The sequence below is a fragment of the Pristiophorus japonicus genome, chromosome 1, assembly GCF_044704955.1.
Source record: "Pristiophorus japonicus isolate sPriJap1 chromosome 1, sPriJap1.hap1, whole genome shotgun sequence".
Classification (NCBI taxonomy): Eukaryota; Metazoa; Chordata; class Chondrichthyes; family Pristiophoridae; genus Pristiophorus; species Pristiophorus japonicus.
In genome coordinates, this window is record NC_091977.1 from 454534007 (window position 1) to 454550841 (window position 16835).

At 44.3% G+C, this 16835-nt stretch overlaps 1 protein-coding gene across 1 annotated transcript in view; it reads left to right on the plus strand.

Moving 5' to 3' along the window:
• The first annotated feature begins 4476 nt into the window (after positions 1-4476).
• Positions 4477-16835, plus strand: part of LOC139276058 (transcription factor E2F5-like) — a 42009-nt gene continuing 29650 nt past the window's right edge. Inside the window, exons 1-3 of the mRNA XM_070893480.1 lie at positions 4477-4687; positions 10268-10377; positions 14238-14399. Coding sequence (XP_070749581.1) covers positions 4523-4687; positions 10268-10377; positions 14238-14399 — 437 coding nt within the window. The 5' untranslated portion in view covers positions 4477-4522. The remainder of the gene's footprint in view (positions 4688-10267; positions 10378-14237; positions 14400-16835) is intronic.

Sequence of the window (16835 nt, forward strand, 5' to 3'; positions counted from 1 at the left end):
TACTGCGTTGTTACCCTATTTACGAAAGGATATACTTGCTTTGGAAGCAATTCAGAGAAGGTTCCAAAGATTCCAAAGATGAGGGAGTTGACCTATGAGGAAAGGTTGAGTAGGTTGGGCCTCTACTAATTGGAATTCAGAAGATTGAGAGGTGATCTTATCAAAACGTATAAGATTATGAAGGAGCTTGACAAGGTGGATGCAGAGAAAATGTTTCCACTGATGGAGGAGACTAGAACAAGGGAGCATAATCTTAGAATAAGGGGCCACCCATTTAAAACTTAGACGAGGAGAAATTTATTTTCTTAGAAGGTTGTAATCTGTGGAATTCTCTGCCTCAAAGAGCAGTGGAAGCTGGGACACTGAATACATTTAAGACAGAGATAGTTTCTTAACCGATAAGGTAATAAGGGGTTATGGGGAGCGGGCAGGGAAGTGGACCTGAGTCCATGATTAGATCAGCCATGATCTTATTGAATGGCAGAGTAGGCTCAAGGGGCCAAATGGCCTACTCCCACTCTTATTTCTTATGTTCTTATGAGTTTGTGGTGGGGACTGGAAATTATGGTCAGAGGCTTCCCGCAGGTGAATGCCTCCGAACCACAAGTAACCTGCCAATGAATGTCCATTTCCTGCGGATTCATACGGTCTGTCAAGCTGAAACTTGACAGGTCGCAAGTTCCGGGTTTTCGTGCAGTGCATTGTATGCGGAAACCCGGATCCTGCGGGGCATTTACGACAGCGTACTCTGTTCGTACGTGCTCATAGACCCTGGAAGATGGTGTTGAATCTCCTCATCAAGTTCTGCTTTTGTTAAGAGGGTCCCGATTTATGGGAAATGGTCCACGTTGTCCAGGGCCACGCCGTAGATCTTGATGACTGGGGGGCAGTGCTGTGCGGCGAGGACAGGCTGGTGGAGGATCTTTGTCTTACGGATGTTTAGCGTAAGGCCCATGCTTTCGTATGCCCCAGTAAATACGTCGACTATGTCCTGGAATTCAGCCTCTGTATGTGTGCAGACGCAGGCGTCGGCTGCATACTGTAGCTTGCCGACAGAGATTGTGGTGGTCTTGGACCTGGCCTGGAGACGGCGAAGGTTGAAAAGCTTCCCACTGGTTCTGTAGTTTAGTTCCACTCCAGCGATAAGCTTGTTGACTGTAAGGTGGAGCATGGCAGTGAGGAAGATTGAGAAGAGGGTTGGAGCGATGACGCAGCCCTGTTTGACCCCGGTCCAGACGTGGATTGGGTCTGTAATGGATCCGTCGTCGTGGAGCAGGCGGAGGATGGTGACGAACTTTTGGGGGCATCCGAAACAGAGGAGGACGCTCCATAGACCCTCGCGATTGACAGTGTCAAAGGCCTTTGTAAAGTCGAAGAAGGCCATGTATAAGGGCTGGCGCTGCTCCCTGCATTTTTCCTGCAGCTGTCGCGCTGCAAAGATTCAGTGCGCCAGCACAGCCTTCGGCCGCCTGAGGAAAAGAGTGTTCGAAGACCAAGCCCTCAAATCTACCACCAAGCTCATAGTCTACAGGGCTGTATTAATACCCGCCCTCCTGTATAGATACATAGAAAATAGGTGCAGGAGTAGGCCATTCGGCCCTTCGAGCCTGCACCGCCATTCAATGAGTTCATGGCTGAACATGCAACTTCAGTACCCCATTCCTGCTTTCTCGCCATGCCCCTTGATCCCCCTAGTAGTAAGGACTACATCTAACTCCTTTTTGAATATATTTAGTGAATTGGCCTCAACAACTTTCTGTGGTAGAGAATTCCACAGGTTCACCACTCTCTGGGTGAAGAAGTTTCTCCTCATCTCGGTCCTAAATGGCTTACCCCTTATCCTTAGACTGTGACCCCTGGTTCTGGACTTCCCCAACATTAATAAGAACATAAGAACAGAAGAATTAGGAACAGGAGTAGGCCATCTAGACCCTCGAGCCTGCTCCGCCACCCAACAAGATCACGGCTGATCTGGCCGTGGACTCAGCTCCACTTACCAGCCCGCTCCCCATAACCCTTAATTCCCTTATTGGTTAAAAATCTATCCATCTGTGATTTGAATATATTCAATGAGCTAGCCTCAAATGCTTTCTTGGGCAGAGAATTCCACAGATTCACAACCCTCTGGGAGAAGAAATTCCTTCTCAACTCGGTTTTAAATTGGCTCCCTCGTATTTTGAGGCTGTGCCCCCTAGTTCTAGTCTCCCCAACCAGTGAAAACAACCTCTCTGCCTCTATCCTGTCTATCCACTTCATTATTTTAAATGTTTCTATAAGATCACCCCTCATCCTTCTGAACTCCAACGAGTAAAGACCCAGTCTACTCAATCTATCATCATAAGGAATCAGCCTAGTGAATCGTCTCTGTACCCCTTCCAAAGCTAGTATATCCTTCCTTAAGTAAGGTGACCAAAACTGCACGCAGTACTCCAGGTGCGGCCTCACCAATACCCTGTACAGTTGCAGCAGGACCTCCCTGCTTTTGTACTCCATCCCTCTCGCAATGAAGGCCAACATTCCATTCACCTTCCTGATTACCTGCTGCACCTGCAAACTAACTTTTTGGGATTCACGCACAAGGACCCCCAGGTCCCTCTGCACCGCAGCATGTTGTAATTTCTCCCCATTCAAATAATATTCCCTTTTACTGTTTTTTTTTCCCCAAGGTGGATGACCTCATATTTTCCGACATTGTATTCCATCTGCCAAACCTTAGCCCATTCGCTTAACCTATCTAAATCTCTTTGCAGCCTCTCTGTGTCCTCTGCACAACCTGCTTTCCCACTAATCTTTGTGTCATCTGAAAATTTTGTTACACTACACTCTGTCCCCTCTTCCAGGTCATTTATGTATATTGTAAACAGTTGTGGTCCCAGCACCGATCCCTGTGGCACACCACTAACCACCGATTTCCAACCCGAAAAGGACCCATTTATACCGACTCTCTGCTTTCTGTTAGCCAGCCAATTCTCGATCCATGCTAATACATTTCCTCTGACTCCACGTACCTTTATCTTCTGCAGTAACCTTTTGTGTGGCACCTTATCGAATGCCTTTTGGAAATCTAAATACACCACACCCATCGGTACACCTCTATCCACCATGCTCGTTATATCCTCAAAGAATTCCAGTAAATTAGTTACACATGATTTCCCCTTCATGAATCCATGTTGCGTCTGCTTGATTGCACTATTCCTATCTAGATGTCCCGCTATTTCTTCCTTAATGATAGCTTCAAGCATTTTCCCCACTACAGATGTTAAACTAACCGGCCTCTAGTTACCTGCCTTTTGTCTGCTCCCTTTTTTAAACTGAGGCATTACATTAGCTGCTTTCCAATCCGATGGCACCTCCCCAGAGTCCAGAGAATTTTGATAGATTATAACGAATGCATCTGCTATCTCCATCTCTTTTAATACCCTGGGATGTATTTCATCAGGACCAGGGGACTTGTCTACCTTGAGTCCCATTCGCCTGTCCAGCACTATCTCCCTAGTGATAGTGATTGTCTCAAGGTCTTCCCTTCCCACATTCCCGTGACCAGCAATTTTTGGCATGGTTTTTGTGTCTTCCACTGTGAAGACCGAAGCAAATAATTGTTTAAGATCTCAGCCATTTCCACATTTCCCATTATTAAATCCCCTTTCTCATCTTCTAAGGGACCAACATTTACTTTAGTCACTCTTTTCCGTTTTATATGTCTTTTCCGTATGTCTCAGAGACATGGACCATGTACAGCAGACACCTCAAGTCGCTGCAGAAATACCACCAATGATGCCTCCGCAAGATCCTACAAATCCCCTGGGAGGACAGATGCACCAACATTAGCGTCCTCGACCAGGCCAACATCCCCAACATTGAAGCACTGACCACACCTGATCAGCTCCACTGGGCAGGCCACGTTGTTCGCATGCCAGACACGAGACTTCCAAAGCAACCAAGGACTGTACGGCCACCAAAGGACTCATTCTAAGAATGGAAGCAAGTCTTGCTCGATTCCGAGGGACTGCCTATGATGATGATGAGATCCTGGCCAATGGCTTCAGTCTTGTCAAAATTTAGTTGGATTAACTTTCTGCTCATCCAATACCAGCTGTGGGACAAGCAGTCTGACAATTCAGAGACAGTGGAGAGAGGTAGGGTTTTTTTATTTCAAAATATACTTTATTCATTAAAAAAAATCTGTACAGTACATTCAAAGGCATTTCAATACTTTTAGCTGCGGTCAGCATTCCCATACACTATTATTTGGGTGCTGACGACACTTCCGTTGGGGAGAGCTGGGCGTCGGCGGCCAAATGTGGAAACTGACTGGGTAACTCAGGTGTTTTAAACCTAGGAAACCATCTGGGCCCGCGTGTATTAACCATTCAGCGACTATCGCCGGCAGAGTCTGTGCTCCTCGGTTGCCATGGTGTTGCCATCGACGTCACTTCCTGGATTTTAAACGGTGGCCAGCCTGCCTCGCGGCGTCTGATTGGTTCTTTGGTTGGCTGTTGGAACGTCACAATCGCCCGTCGCCATGGCCGAGTCCGGCCGTGACGCGAGCCTTGTGAACGGCGCTGGCAATGGAAGCATGGGCGCGAGCTCGGGCTCGAGCCGGCATGAGAAGAGCCTGGGGCTGCTCACCACCAGATTCGTGTCGCTGCTGCAGGAGGCGAAGGACGGGGTGTTGGACCTCAAACAGGTCAGCTCACTGACTGGGCGGCGCAGCGCTCCGAGCACCGCTACAGGGGCGGTGCGGAGCGGGGAGGCAGGGCAGGGCAGGGCAAGTGAAAGAATCCTGTGTCAGGGAGCTGAGCCAGCACATTTGCAAACCCCCCACCCCCCTCTGTGTGATCAGCCTGCGGCCAGGTGTTCGCCGCAGCTGCTTCTGCACTGTCACTGGTGAACACCACCCAGATGTCTCAGTTGTTCTTCCTCACAACTCAGTAACCGAAGCTTTTCTCGAATCGTCTCTTTTTTTTAAAGAAAGAAAGCCATGAGCTAACTGGCGGAGCAGGGTCAAGGGACACATGGCCTACTCCTGTTCCTAAGTCAAGGCCACATCCACCTGCTCAGGTGAAAGTTAAAACAAATCCCATAACACTATTTGCAGAAGAGCATAGGCGTACTCCTGAAAAGCAGATGAATGGTCATCAACCTGAAACGTTAACTCTATTTCTCTCTTCACAGATGCTGCCTAACCCACTGAGATTTCCAATAATAAATTATTGTATTTCTATAGCACCTTTCACAACCAATGGATGTCCCATAGTGCTTTGCAGCCAATGAAGTACTTTTTGAAGTGTTGTCACTGTTGTAATGTAGGAAACACAGCAGTTAATACGCCCACAGCAAGCTCCCACAAACAACAATGTGAAAATGACCAGATCATTTTTTTTTGTGATGTTTGAGGGATAAATATTGGTCAGGACACTGAGGATAATTCCCCTGTTCTTCTTTGAAATAGCGCCGTGGGATCTTTTACATCCACCTGAGAGATCAGATGGGGCCTCTGTTTAACTTCACCTCCAACAGTGCAGTGCTCCCTCAGTACTGCACTGGAGCGTCGGCCTAGATTCTTGTGCTCCAGTCTCTCGAGTGGACTTGAACCCACAACCTTCTAACTCAGAAGCAAGGTTGCTACCAACTGAGTCACGGCTGAAAGGGAAATCGTATTTGACAAAGCTGTCAGATTTTTCTGAGCTTGTAACTATTAGGGTTGATGAGGGGGAACCAATGGATGTAGTGTATTTGGCTTTTCAGAAAGCATTTGATGAGGTGCCACATGAGGTTATTACACAAAATTAGAGCTCACTGGATTGGGGATAATATATTAGCATGGAATGAGGATTGTTTTCTGTCTGTTAATCAGAGAGTAGGAATAAACAGGTCATTTTGGGTTGGCAGTCGTAACCCAAGATACCGCAAACATCAGTGCTTGAGCCTCAGCTATTTACAATCTGTATCAATGACTTAGAGGACCGAGTATAATGTATCCACGTTTGCTAGCTTTGACGATGCAAAACTAGGCAGGAAAATAAGTTGTCAAGAGGCTGCAAAGGGATATAGGCAGGTTAAGTGAGTAGACAGGAACATGGCAGATGGAATATAATGTGGAGAAATGTGAAATTATCTACTTTGGTAGGAAAAATAGAAATATTTTTTAATTTGTGAAAAACTGGAAAATGTTGGTATTCAGCAGGACCTGAGTGTCCTTGTACACAAATCACAGAAAGTTAACATGCAGGTACAGCAAGCAATTGGGAACACAAATGGTGTGTTAGCCTTTATTACAAAAGGATTGGAGTATAAGAATAAAGAAGCCTTTTTGCAATTATTGCCTTGGTGAGACCACAATACAGTGTACAGTTTTGGTCTCCTTGCCTAAGGAAAGATATACTTGCTTTAGAGAGAGTGCAACTAAGGTTCACCAGACTGATTCCTGGGATGGAGAGGAGTATCCAATGAGGAGAGATTGAGGAGACTAGGCCTATGTTCCCTAGAATTTAGAAGAATGAGAGGTGATTTCATTGAAACATAACATTCTTACAGGGTAGATACTGTGAGGATGTTTCCCTGGCTGCGGAGTCGAGAACTAGGGGTCTCAGAATAAGGGGTCGGCCATTTAGAACTGAGATGAGGAGAAAGTTCTTCACTCAAAGGGTTGTGAATCTTTCGAATTCTCTACCCTGAGGGCTGTGGATGCTTAGTCATTGAGTATATTCAAGACAGATCGATCGATTTTTGGATATTAAGAGAAACGAGGGATATGGGGATAGTGCAGGAAGTTGAAGTTAAGGTAGAAGATCACCCATGATCTGATTGAATGGCTGCACAGGTTCAAAAGGCCAAATGGCCAACTCCTGCTCCTATTTCTTATATTCTTATTGTTACAGTTCTACATAAGTCCCCTCCCTCACCTATTTCTGGTACATTGATGACTATATCATTGTCGCTTCCTGGTCTAGCCCCAAACTGGAAAATGTCATCAACTTTGCTTTCAATTTCCACCCCTCCCTCACCTACACATGGTCCACCTCTGACTCTTCCCTTCCTCGACTTCTCTATCTCCATTTCTGGGGATAGGTTGTGAACCAAAATCTACTCTAAGCCCACTTACTCCCACAGCTACCTTGAGTACACTCCCTCCCAACCTGCTTTCTGCAAGAACTCTATTCATGTCGCCCAGTTTCTCCGTCTCTGTCGCATCTGTTCCAACAATGCCACCTTCCACACCAGTGTTTCCAATATGTCTTCCATGTTCCTCAACCGAGGATTCCTCTCCACCGTGGTTAACCGGACGCTCGACCGTGTCCGTTCCATTTCCTGCACTTCTGCTCGAGCCCCTTCTCCCTCCCAGAACCACAGTGGGGTTGCCCTTGTCCTCATCTTTCACCGCACCAGTCTCCACGTTCAACGGATTATCCACTGATTTTTCCGCCACCACCAATCACATCTTCCCCTCCCCTTTCAGTATTCCGAAAGGACCATTCCCTCTATGACACCCTGGTCACTCTTCTATCACCCCTAATACCCGCTCCCCTTCCCACAGCATCTTCCCATGCAATTGCAGGAGATGCAACACCTGCCCTTTCACTTCCTCCCTTTCCACCGTCCAGGGCCCCAAACACTCCTTCCAGGTGAAACAGCAATTTACTTATACTTCTTTCAATTTAGTAGACTGTATTCACTGTTCACGATGCGGTCTCTTCTACATTGGGGAGACCAAACGCAGATTTGCAGAACACCTCAGTTCAATACACAAGCGTGACCATGAGCTTCCAGTCTCTTATCATTTTAATTCTCCGTCCCACTCCAACTCTGACCTCTCTGTCCTCAGTCAACAGGAACTTCAAAAACAGCAACTTGTATTTATATATACACATTTAAGGTATTAAAACGTCCCAGGTGCTTCACAGGAGCGTTCTAAAATAAAATTTAACAGTGAGTCACATAAGAAGAAATTATAGCAGATGACCAAAAGCTTGGTCAAAGAGGTAGGTTTTTGAGGAGCAAGATGAGGTGGAGAGGTTTAGGGAGGGATTTCCATTGCTTAAGGTCTTGACAGCTGAAGACACAGCCACCAATGGTTGAATGATTAAAATCAGGGATGCTCAAGAGGCCAGAATTAGAGGAGTGCAGATATCTTGGGGGGGGATTGTGGGATTAGAGATCGGGAGGGATGACACCATGGAGGGATTTGAAAACAAGGATGAGAATTTTTACATCGAAGCGTTGTTTTACCGGGAGCCATTGTAGATCAGTGAGCACAGGGGTGATGGGTGAACGGGACCTGGTGCAAGTTAGGAGACGGGCAGCCGAGTTTTGGATGACCTAAAGTTTACATAGGGTAGAACCTAGGAGGCCAGCCAGGAGTGCGTTGGAATAGTCAAGTCTAGAGGTAACAACAGCATGGATGAGGGTTTCAGAAGCGGATGAGCTGAAGCAAGGGCGGAGTCGGGCGATATTATGGGCAAATGCATGGCAGATGAAATATAATGTGGATAAATGTGAGGTTATCCACTTTGGTGGTAAAAACAGAGAGACAGACTATTATCTGAATGGTGACAGATTAGGAAAAGGGGTGGTGCAACGAGACCTGGGTGTCATTGTACATCAATCATTGAAGGTTGGCATGCAGGTACAGCAGGCGGTTAAGAAAGCAAATGGCATGTTGGCCTTCATAGCGAGGAGATTTGAGTACAGGGGCAGGGAGGTGTTACTACAGTTCTACAGGGCCTTGGTGAGGCCAACCTGGAGTATTGTGTACAGTTTGGGTCTCCTAACTTGAGGAAGGACATTCTTGCTATTAAGGAAGTGCAGCGAAGGTTCACCAGACTGATTCCCGGGATGGCGGGACTGACATATCAAGAAAGACTGGATCAACTGGGCTTATATTCACTGGAATTTAGAAGAATGAGAGGGGATCTCATAGAAACATTTAAAATTCTGACAGGTTTAGACAGGTTAGATGCAGGAAGAATGTTCCCAATGTTGGGGAAGTCCAGAACCAGGGGTCGCAGTCTAAGGATAAGGGGTGAGCCATTTCGGACTGAGATGAGGAGAAACTTCTTCACCCAGCGAGTGGTGAACCTGTGGATATCTGTAAAAGCTTTTACTGTCCATTTTTATGTTTTGCGCAAGTTTACCTTTGTAATCTATCTTTCCTTTCTTTATTGCTTTCTTAGTCATTCTTTGCTGTCATTTAAAATGTTCCCAATCTTCTATATTCCCACTAACCTTGGTCACCTTATACGCATTGGTTTTTAATTTGATACTCTCCTTTATTTCCTTGGTTATCCACGGCTGGTTATCGCTTCTCTTACCGCCCTTCTTTTTCACTGGAATTTTTTTTTGTTGAGCACTATGAAAGAGCTCCTTAAAAGTCCTCCACTGTTCCTCAATTGTGCCACCGTTTAGTCTGTGTTTCCAGTCTACTTTAGCCAACTCTGCCCTCATCCCACTGTAGTCCCCTTTGTTTAAGCATAGTACGCTCGTTTGAGACACTACTTCCTCACCCTCAATCTGTATTACAAATTCAACCATACTGCGGTTAGTCATTCCCTGCTCTGCCACAGGTTGCATTGCGGAACTCTCCATCACCGACATTTAATGAAATCATTGTACTGACACAAAAATCTTCCTTTTCTGCTCTAATATCGCTGTTAAAAACCCTATAAAACTTAAGCCGATGAGGTGTAACCAGGTTTTTAACCGTGTTCTGTGTAATAACTACAGCTGAACAATCGTTCTGGCCCTGAATGTCAAATTTCTCCATTATGATGATAATTACTAGATTGTTAAAATAAATATTTTTTTTACATTTTTTTTTAAGTTTATGATATTTCAGCTTCTGTGTTATAACTCCATGTGCATGTCCCAATCTTTATTTTGCTCTCTAAACATTTTAAAAGGTGAATGATAAAAGTTGCTTTTTATTTCCTGGTTTGTTGTCTGTGAGAATTCTTCAATGTGATTGGCTGCTCAGTCAGCTTGACGACATCACTGCTGTTGGACACTGGCGATCTCCTTTAGACATTCAAATTATCGTCGAGAAAGCTAACATTTTCGCCACAAATCGCAACATCTTTGTGGGCAGCTTTCTTTAAAGTCAGCGGCGATCGCTGTAGCTTCGTCACTGGCCCGGAATTTACGGTCAATGTGTTTAATGTTGTTTATTGATGAATGTGTTCCTGTTGAAATTACTTCAGTATTAAGTAAACTTTTAGTTTGAGCACGTTTTTATTAACTATATTTGTGTGCTTTTACTATTTATCAACAGGCTGCTGATATACTTGCAGTGAGGCAGAAAAGAAGAATCTATGACATCACCAATGTATTAGAAGGAATTGGCTTAATCGAGAAGAAATCAAAAAACAGCATCCAGTGGAAGTGGGTTAAAGTCACACAATATATTTTATATATACATATATATTATAGATGTCCTGGACTTGGGTATAGAGCTTGCAGATGGCACAAACTCGGAAATGTGGTAAACAGCGAGGAAGATAGGACCAAACTTCAGGAGAACATAGACAGATTAATGAAATGAGCAGACACAGCAGATTAAATTTAACCCAGATAAGTATGTTGATGCATTTTGAAAATGAGGAGCGGTAATATAAATTAAATGGTACAATTTTACAGGGAGTGCATGAACGGTGTGACCTGGGGAGTTCACATATACATATCTTTGAAGGTGGCAGGGCAAGTTAATACAGCTGTTTTAAAAAAAAAAAAATTATTAATAATAAAATGGAATCCTGGGCTTTATAAGTAGAGGCACAGAGTACAAAAGCAAGGAAGTTATGGTAAACCTTGATAAATCACATTAGGTCTCAGCTGGAGTATTGTGGCTAATTCTGGGCATCATGCTATGGGAAGGATATCAAGGACGTTTACTCGAATGGTACAAGGATGAGAGACTTCAGTTATGTGGAGAGACTAGAGATGCTGGAATTGTTCTTCGAACAGAGATGGTTAAAGGAAGATTTAATAGAGATGTTCAAAATTATGAAAGGTTTTGTTAGAGTAAATAAGGAGAAACTGTTTCCACCGGGAGGAGGGTTGGTAAGTGGAGGACAGAAATTTAAGATAATTGGCAAAAAAACCAGAGGGGAGATGCGTATTTTTTATGTAGCGAGTTATGATGTTCTGGAAGGTACTGCCTGAAAGGGTGGTGGAAGCAGAATCAATAATGGGGCTAAAATTCCGGTCGGAAGCTTCTTTCTGATGAACGCCTCCGACCTGAAATTTTTTAACGAAAATGCCTGGTGGGCCTGGAGGCGCCTTCGATTCCTGTCGGAGGCCTTCATTCGATGCGTAGCGTACGGGGAGAGGACATTCCCGTACGTATGAAAGAACTGGAGTCATGTGGGCCTGGACCACCAATCACTCTGCAGTATTAAACCCCGAAAACAAGAAACACAACACATATTTAAAATTTAAGTTAATTAAATGTTTTAGAACTTTTTAATGTGTTTTAATAGGGTTTAAAATAAACACCTTAATGGACAGGGGTTTTACTATAAAAATTAGTATTTAAATTAAATTTTTATGTTTTAATACTCTTACACTGGTAAATGTATGCTATGCACCTGCTTTTACCAAGTGTAAGAGTTTGAAGGACATTTGCTGGGCATGAGATGGGCATATAGCCCAATCTCTCCCGCGCGAATGTCCTTCTGGTGATGCGGAGGATCTGTCAAGAGAAATCTTGACAGATCAGAAAAGCCAGTTTTTGGCACATGCGCATCGCGCCCCGAAAACCGGCTTTTGCGAGGCCTCACCGGGTCCGTTCACACTTCGGTGAGGCCGGAATTTTAGCCCCATAAACTTTCAAAAGGGAATTGGAATAAATACTCAATGAAAAAAAATTGCAGGGCTATGGGGAAAGATCAGGGGAATGGAACTGATTGGATGACTCTTTCAAAGAGCTGGCACACGGCCCATTGTGCTATATGATTTTATTTATATATTAGTATGTAATAACATTAAATGTCTGAGTGCATCACTATTCATTTCCGTCACATCGTCTATCCTGCCTAAACTTTCCTATTCATTATACTTGCCTCTGGGTCCTTTCAACTCCATCTCCAAGGCATTGTGGCACTGTATTCCACAGCACCCACCTTCCCAAGGTCTGCAAAAATTGGATTTCTTGTCTGATGTTTCCTTCTGCTCCTCAGCCCCTGAGCGCTGGTCAATTTTTGTTTTCTTTCTGCTCTCTCTTGCTGCCTCCAACACAGAGTGCCCACGCTTTTATTCCTGCTGCCAACCAGCCTCTGCGAGAGAGATTGTATAGCCACTTTACTAAGTAAAGGAATAGTAAATGCTTTAAAAAGCTTAGTCAGCTCTTGGCCACAAATGTAGTTGTAGTGCTTTTCTCATGGTGGGAACTGTTGGCCTGTTACTGTCCCTTCCACAATACTCTGATCCCTCCATTCCTCCCATAATCACCAGTCACTCCCACCAACATTCCCGTGGCCGCGCAGCACTCTGCAGGCCCCATGCAGCCGGTTTGCCAGGAGACACACACGGACTTTTGAATGGGCCACGTGGCCCCCCAAAAAATTAAAGGGATCATTGACTCCCACTGCTCTCAGATTTCTGGACCACTCGCTCAGCACTACCAAATCACATGACCTCTTCTCCCACCACCATCTTCCTGCTACACACCACCTACCTTTTATGCAACCTGGGGCAACATGTTTTTCGTAAAAAAAAAAGGTAAGACGTAAAATTAAGGTAAATAAACACATTAAAGTCAAGGCCACTAATCTACAATTTCTACAAAAATAGATATCACATAATTTGAACCTGAAAATATCATTAACACTCCTATAATGCATTGAAATAAAAATGCAATTTCACTTGTTTAATCACAGAAATCAGTGGTCCTGATAAAACATTGTTACCTTACTGTTACTAATTCAGGTCAGCCGTAGATACCTTTTGAAGGTTCAATGGAATCAGTAACTTCCATAAGCGGTCAGCATCTTATTTTTTATAGGAGTTGGATCACATTCCTTTATATCAACTTGTACAATAGCGGAATCCAGAGGTGTAACTGAACATCCCTTGTGACCTGAATTGGTTATCCGTGTCTCTTGCTCATGTATTTCTTCAGTCTCTCTGAAGGTGTGCTGATGGTGCAGGCTCGAAGGGCTGAATGGCCTACTCCTGCACCTATTTTCTATGTTTCTAACACTAGTTGAAGCAAGACTTGATTCAATTCATCAAGCTGCTTTATTTCACAATAAGATGACTTCACAGAGCAACAGTTATGATCAGATGCTCTGAATTCAATTGGTAAAACTTACCTTCACGTAATATAGAACAAATGAACATGCTGTACTACTTCACTTCAGTGGGTTAGCTTACATAAATTAAACAGAATAACTTGTGCAATCTTTACAGTACAGGTAGAACATCCTTTCCCTGCAGTTCCTGCCTTTTCACTTCGTGGCATTTTGCTGCCTGACTCCCTCCACTTTTCGCCAGTCTCTCACTCTCTCTTTTTAAAAGCTTGACTCCAGTGTCAGCATTTAGTCTAACCTGACTACCCCCAGAGCAGAATCCACCAGCCTAACTTGGCAATGACTCCTGCTGAGATCAAATAAATACAATTATTGCAGCAGCAAGCATATGAGCATTTGCTGGAATGTAAAATTATCTTTCCTTGATTCAAAGATGCTAGTTCAGACATCCCCTCTGAAACTAATATATATATGGTCAACCCCAGCTGTCCCGTGAAACTGATTTATTGAGAACTAAGTTTAGCTTTTTTAATATCTATTATACCAAGATCCTGCTGTGCCAGCATAGTCTTTTTTTTATAGATGTGTGGTTGTGTGCATATATGTATGTGTATATCTACATCTGTATCTATAGATAAGCGTTTATGTGCATCTCTTATCTACTCTGTGTGATTAATAGGAGATTGTATTTTGATGCATTTTTATGGTTTATTAAACATGTTTATAAATGTGCACATTATGAAGTTTTTTATCTTAGTTGGGTAAATAGTATGTGTGTCGAATCCTGCATGTGAGGCTTTTTGTGTACAACTACCATTTTTCTTAATTTTAGATTATCAAAAAATTATTATAATTTGAAAATGTATTTTTGTTATCCAAGAAGAGTGTAGTGATTGATTCATATATTGACTATTTCATGGAAGTAGTAAAATCAATTACCCAGTTCACACTGGACCACGTATAACTTAAATTTTTTGTTCTTCTTTTTAATAGGGGTGTTGGTCCAGGATGCAACACTAAGGAAATCATAGATCGATTGAGATACCTAAAGGCAGAGATTGAAGAACTGGAATCAAAGGAAAAAGAACTTGATCAACAGAAAATGTGGCTACAGCAGAGTATTGAAAACATAACCGACAGCACACACAATAATAGATATCCTTTCTAGTTAACCAACACTTTGTACCTCTTATATAAACTCAATATTCTGTTTAGACTGAACAGTTAAGTGTTTTTGAATGGTACACTGTGGGGCCAAAATTGCCCCTCCCAATAAGGCCTCTGGCTGGCAGAAGGCAGCGGCCATGGGGCGGCGTGGAATCGCCGCTGACTCTCCATGGAGGGGCTACCATTTTAGAAATTGCCCTACCTCAGGCGCGGAGTGGTGTCCTAGACCGCTCCGCCCGTTTTTCTGCCGTGGCGTGCATGCGTCAACCCCTCGCCATCTGGTGAGGACCCCCTCATGAAATTGCCCTTATCCGAAATTGCCCTGCAGGAGAGGCCCCGCTGCTGGACGGTGCCCCCGACAGCTTTTGCTATCTGTGCACTCTGAAATGGCGGCATGGCTTCCCTTAAAGGGGAGGGTGGACTGCCGCGGCCGCCATGCTATTTACCCGACAATTATGCCCCCGGGTTCAGCCGGGCCACCAACAGACAGCCTGCTATTGGGTGCCAGGCCACTGGCCTGGCCGAAACCCTCCCTAGTGGTCCAGTGGACCTAACTAAAATATCTACAAAGTTCACAGCAGTCCTCCCCATTAACTGAAGGGGAGAGATGTTGTGACGCGCCACGCTGATGACTGACAACTGTGGACACTCCATCCCACCCCCACTTCCGACCCGCTAGTGATGGCAACTGCGCTCCACTCCCACTTCCGCCCCCATGGTGATCCACTTCCGCTCCGCTGGAAGAAAGACCCTGAGGAGCTGAATTTCGCTGGATAGGCCGCCGTATCCATCGTGGCGGCCAGAACAGTTCAGAAAGTGTAGGTGCACCCCGTCTCCGGCAGAGGGCAATTTCTACCCCTGTAACTTTTAATGCAGGATACTCGGATACTTTTAAATATCCCTCGCTGTTATCCAAGTGACACTGAACTGAGAGGCTTGTTCATGTGGAGCATATACTTTACATAAGCAATGGAGTTCAGATTGAATACTGATTAATATCTGTAACTATTTGGTTAAACTGTAAATTGTCCAAAACATTTGAGCTCTCAAACAAATTGGAAAGCTAATAACCTACAAAAAAATTATTGGAAAATAATGGGAAAAAATCCTGAGGGACAGGATAAATTTTCATTTGGAAAGACATGGATTCATCAAGGACAGCATGGATTTGGTAAGGGAAGGTGGTGTCTGACTAACTTGATTGAATTTTTCAAGGAGGTAACCAAAAGGGTTGATGAAGGCAGTGCATATGATGTAGTGTATATGGATTTTAGCAAAGCTTTTGATAAGGTCCCACATGGCAGACTGGTTACAAACGTAAAAACCCATGGGATCCAGAGCAAAGTGGTAAGTTGGATTTAAAATTGGCTGAGGCAGGAAGCCAAGGGTAATGGTTGATGGGTGTTTTTGTAACCAGTGGGTTTTGCAGGGCTCAATGCTGGGTCCCTTGCTTTTTGTGGTATGTATCAATGACTTGGACTTGAATGTTGGGGGTATGATTACGAAGTGTGCAGATGACACTAAAATAGGCTGTGTGGTTGATAATGAAGAAAGCTGCGGACTGCAGGAAGATATCAATGTACTGGTCAGGTGGGCAGAACAATGGCAAATGGAATTCAATCCGGATAAATGTGAGGTAATGCATTTGGGAAGGCCTAACAGGCAAGGAAATACACATTAAATCGTATGACACTGAAAAGTGTAGAGGAGCAAAGGGACCTTGGAGTGCAGGTCCACAGACCCCTGAAGTTAGCAGGCCAGGTAGATAAGGTGGTTAAGAAGGCATATGAATACTTGCCTTTATTAGTCGAGGCATGAAATACAAGGAGGTTATGCTTGAACTGTATAAAACACTGGTTAGGCCACAGCTGGAGTACTGTGTGCAGTTCTGGTCACCACATTACAGGAAAGATTGCACTGGAAAGGGTGCAGAGGAGATTTACAAGAATGTTGCCTGGACTGAAGAATTTTGGCTATGAGGAAAGATTGGAGATGCTGGGTCTGTTTTCTTTGGAACAGAGGAAGCTAAGGGGAGACCTGATTGGGGTGTATAAAATTATGAGGGGCCTGGATAGAATGGATAGGAAGGACCTGTTTCCCTTGGCAGATGGGTCAACAACCAGGGGGCATAGATTTAAAGTAATTGGGGAGAGGTATAGAGGAGATATGAGGGGAAATTTCTTCACCCAGAGGGTGGTGGGGATCTGGAACTCACTGCCTGAAAGGGTGGTAGAGGCAGGAACCCTCATCACATTTAAAAAATACTTGGATGTGCATTTAAAGCATCGTAACCTACAGGGCTACGGACCAAGAGCTGGGAAGTGAGATTAGGCTGGATAGCTCTTGGTCGGCTGGCGCAAACACGATGGGCCGAAATGGCCCCCTTCCATGCTCTAAATTTCTATGATTCTATACAAAAGTGCT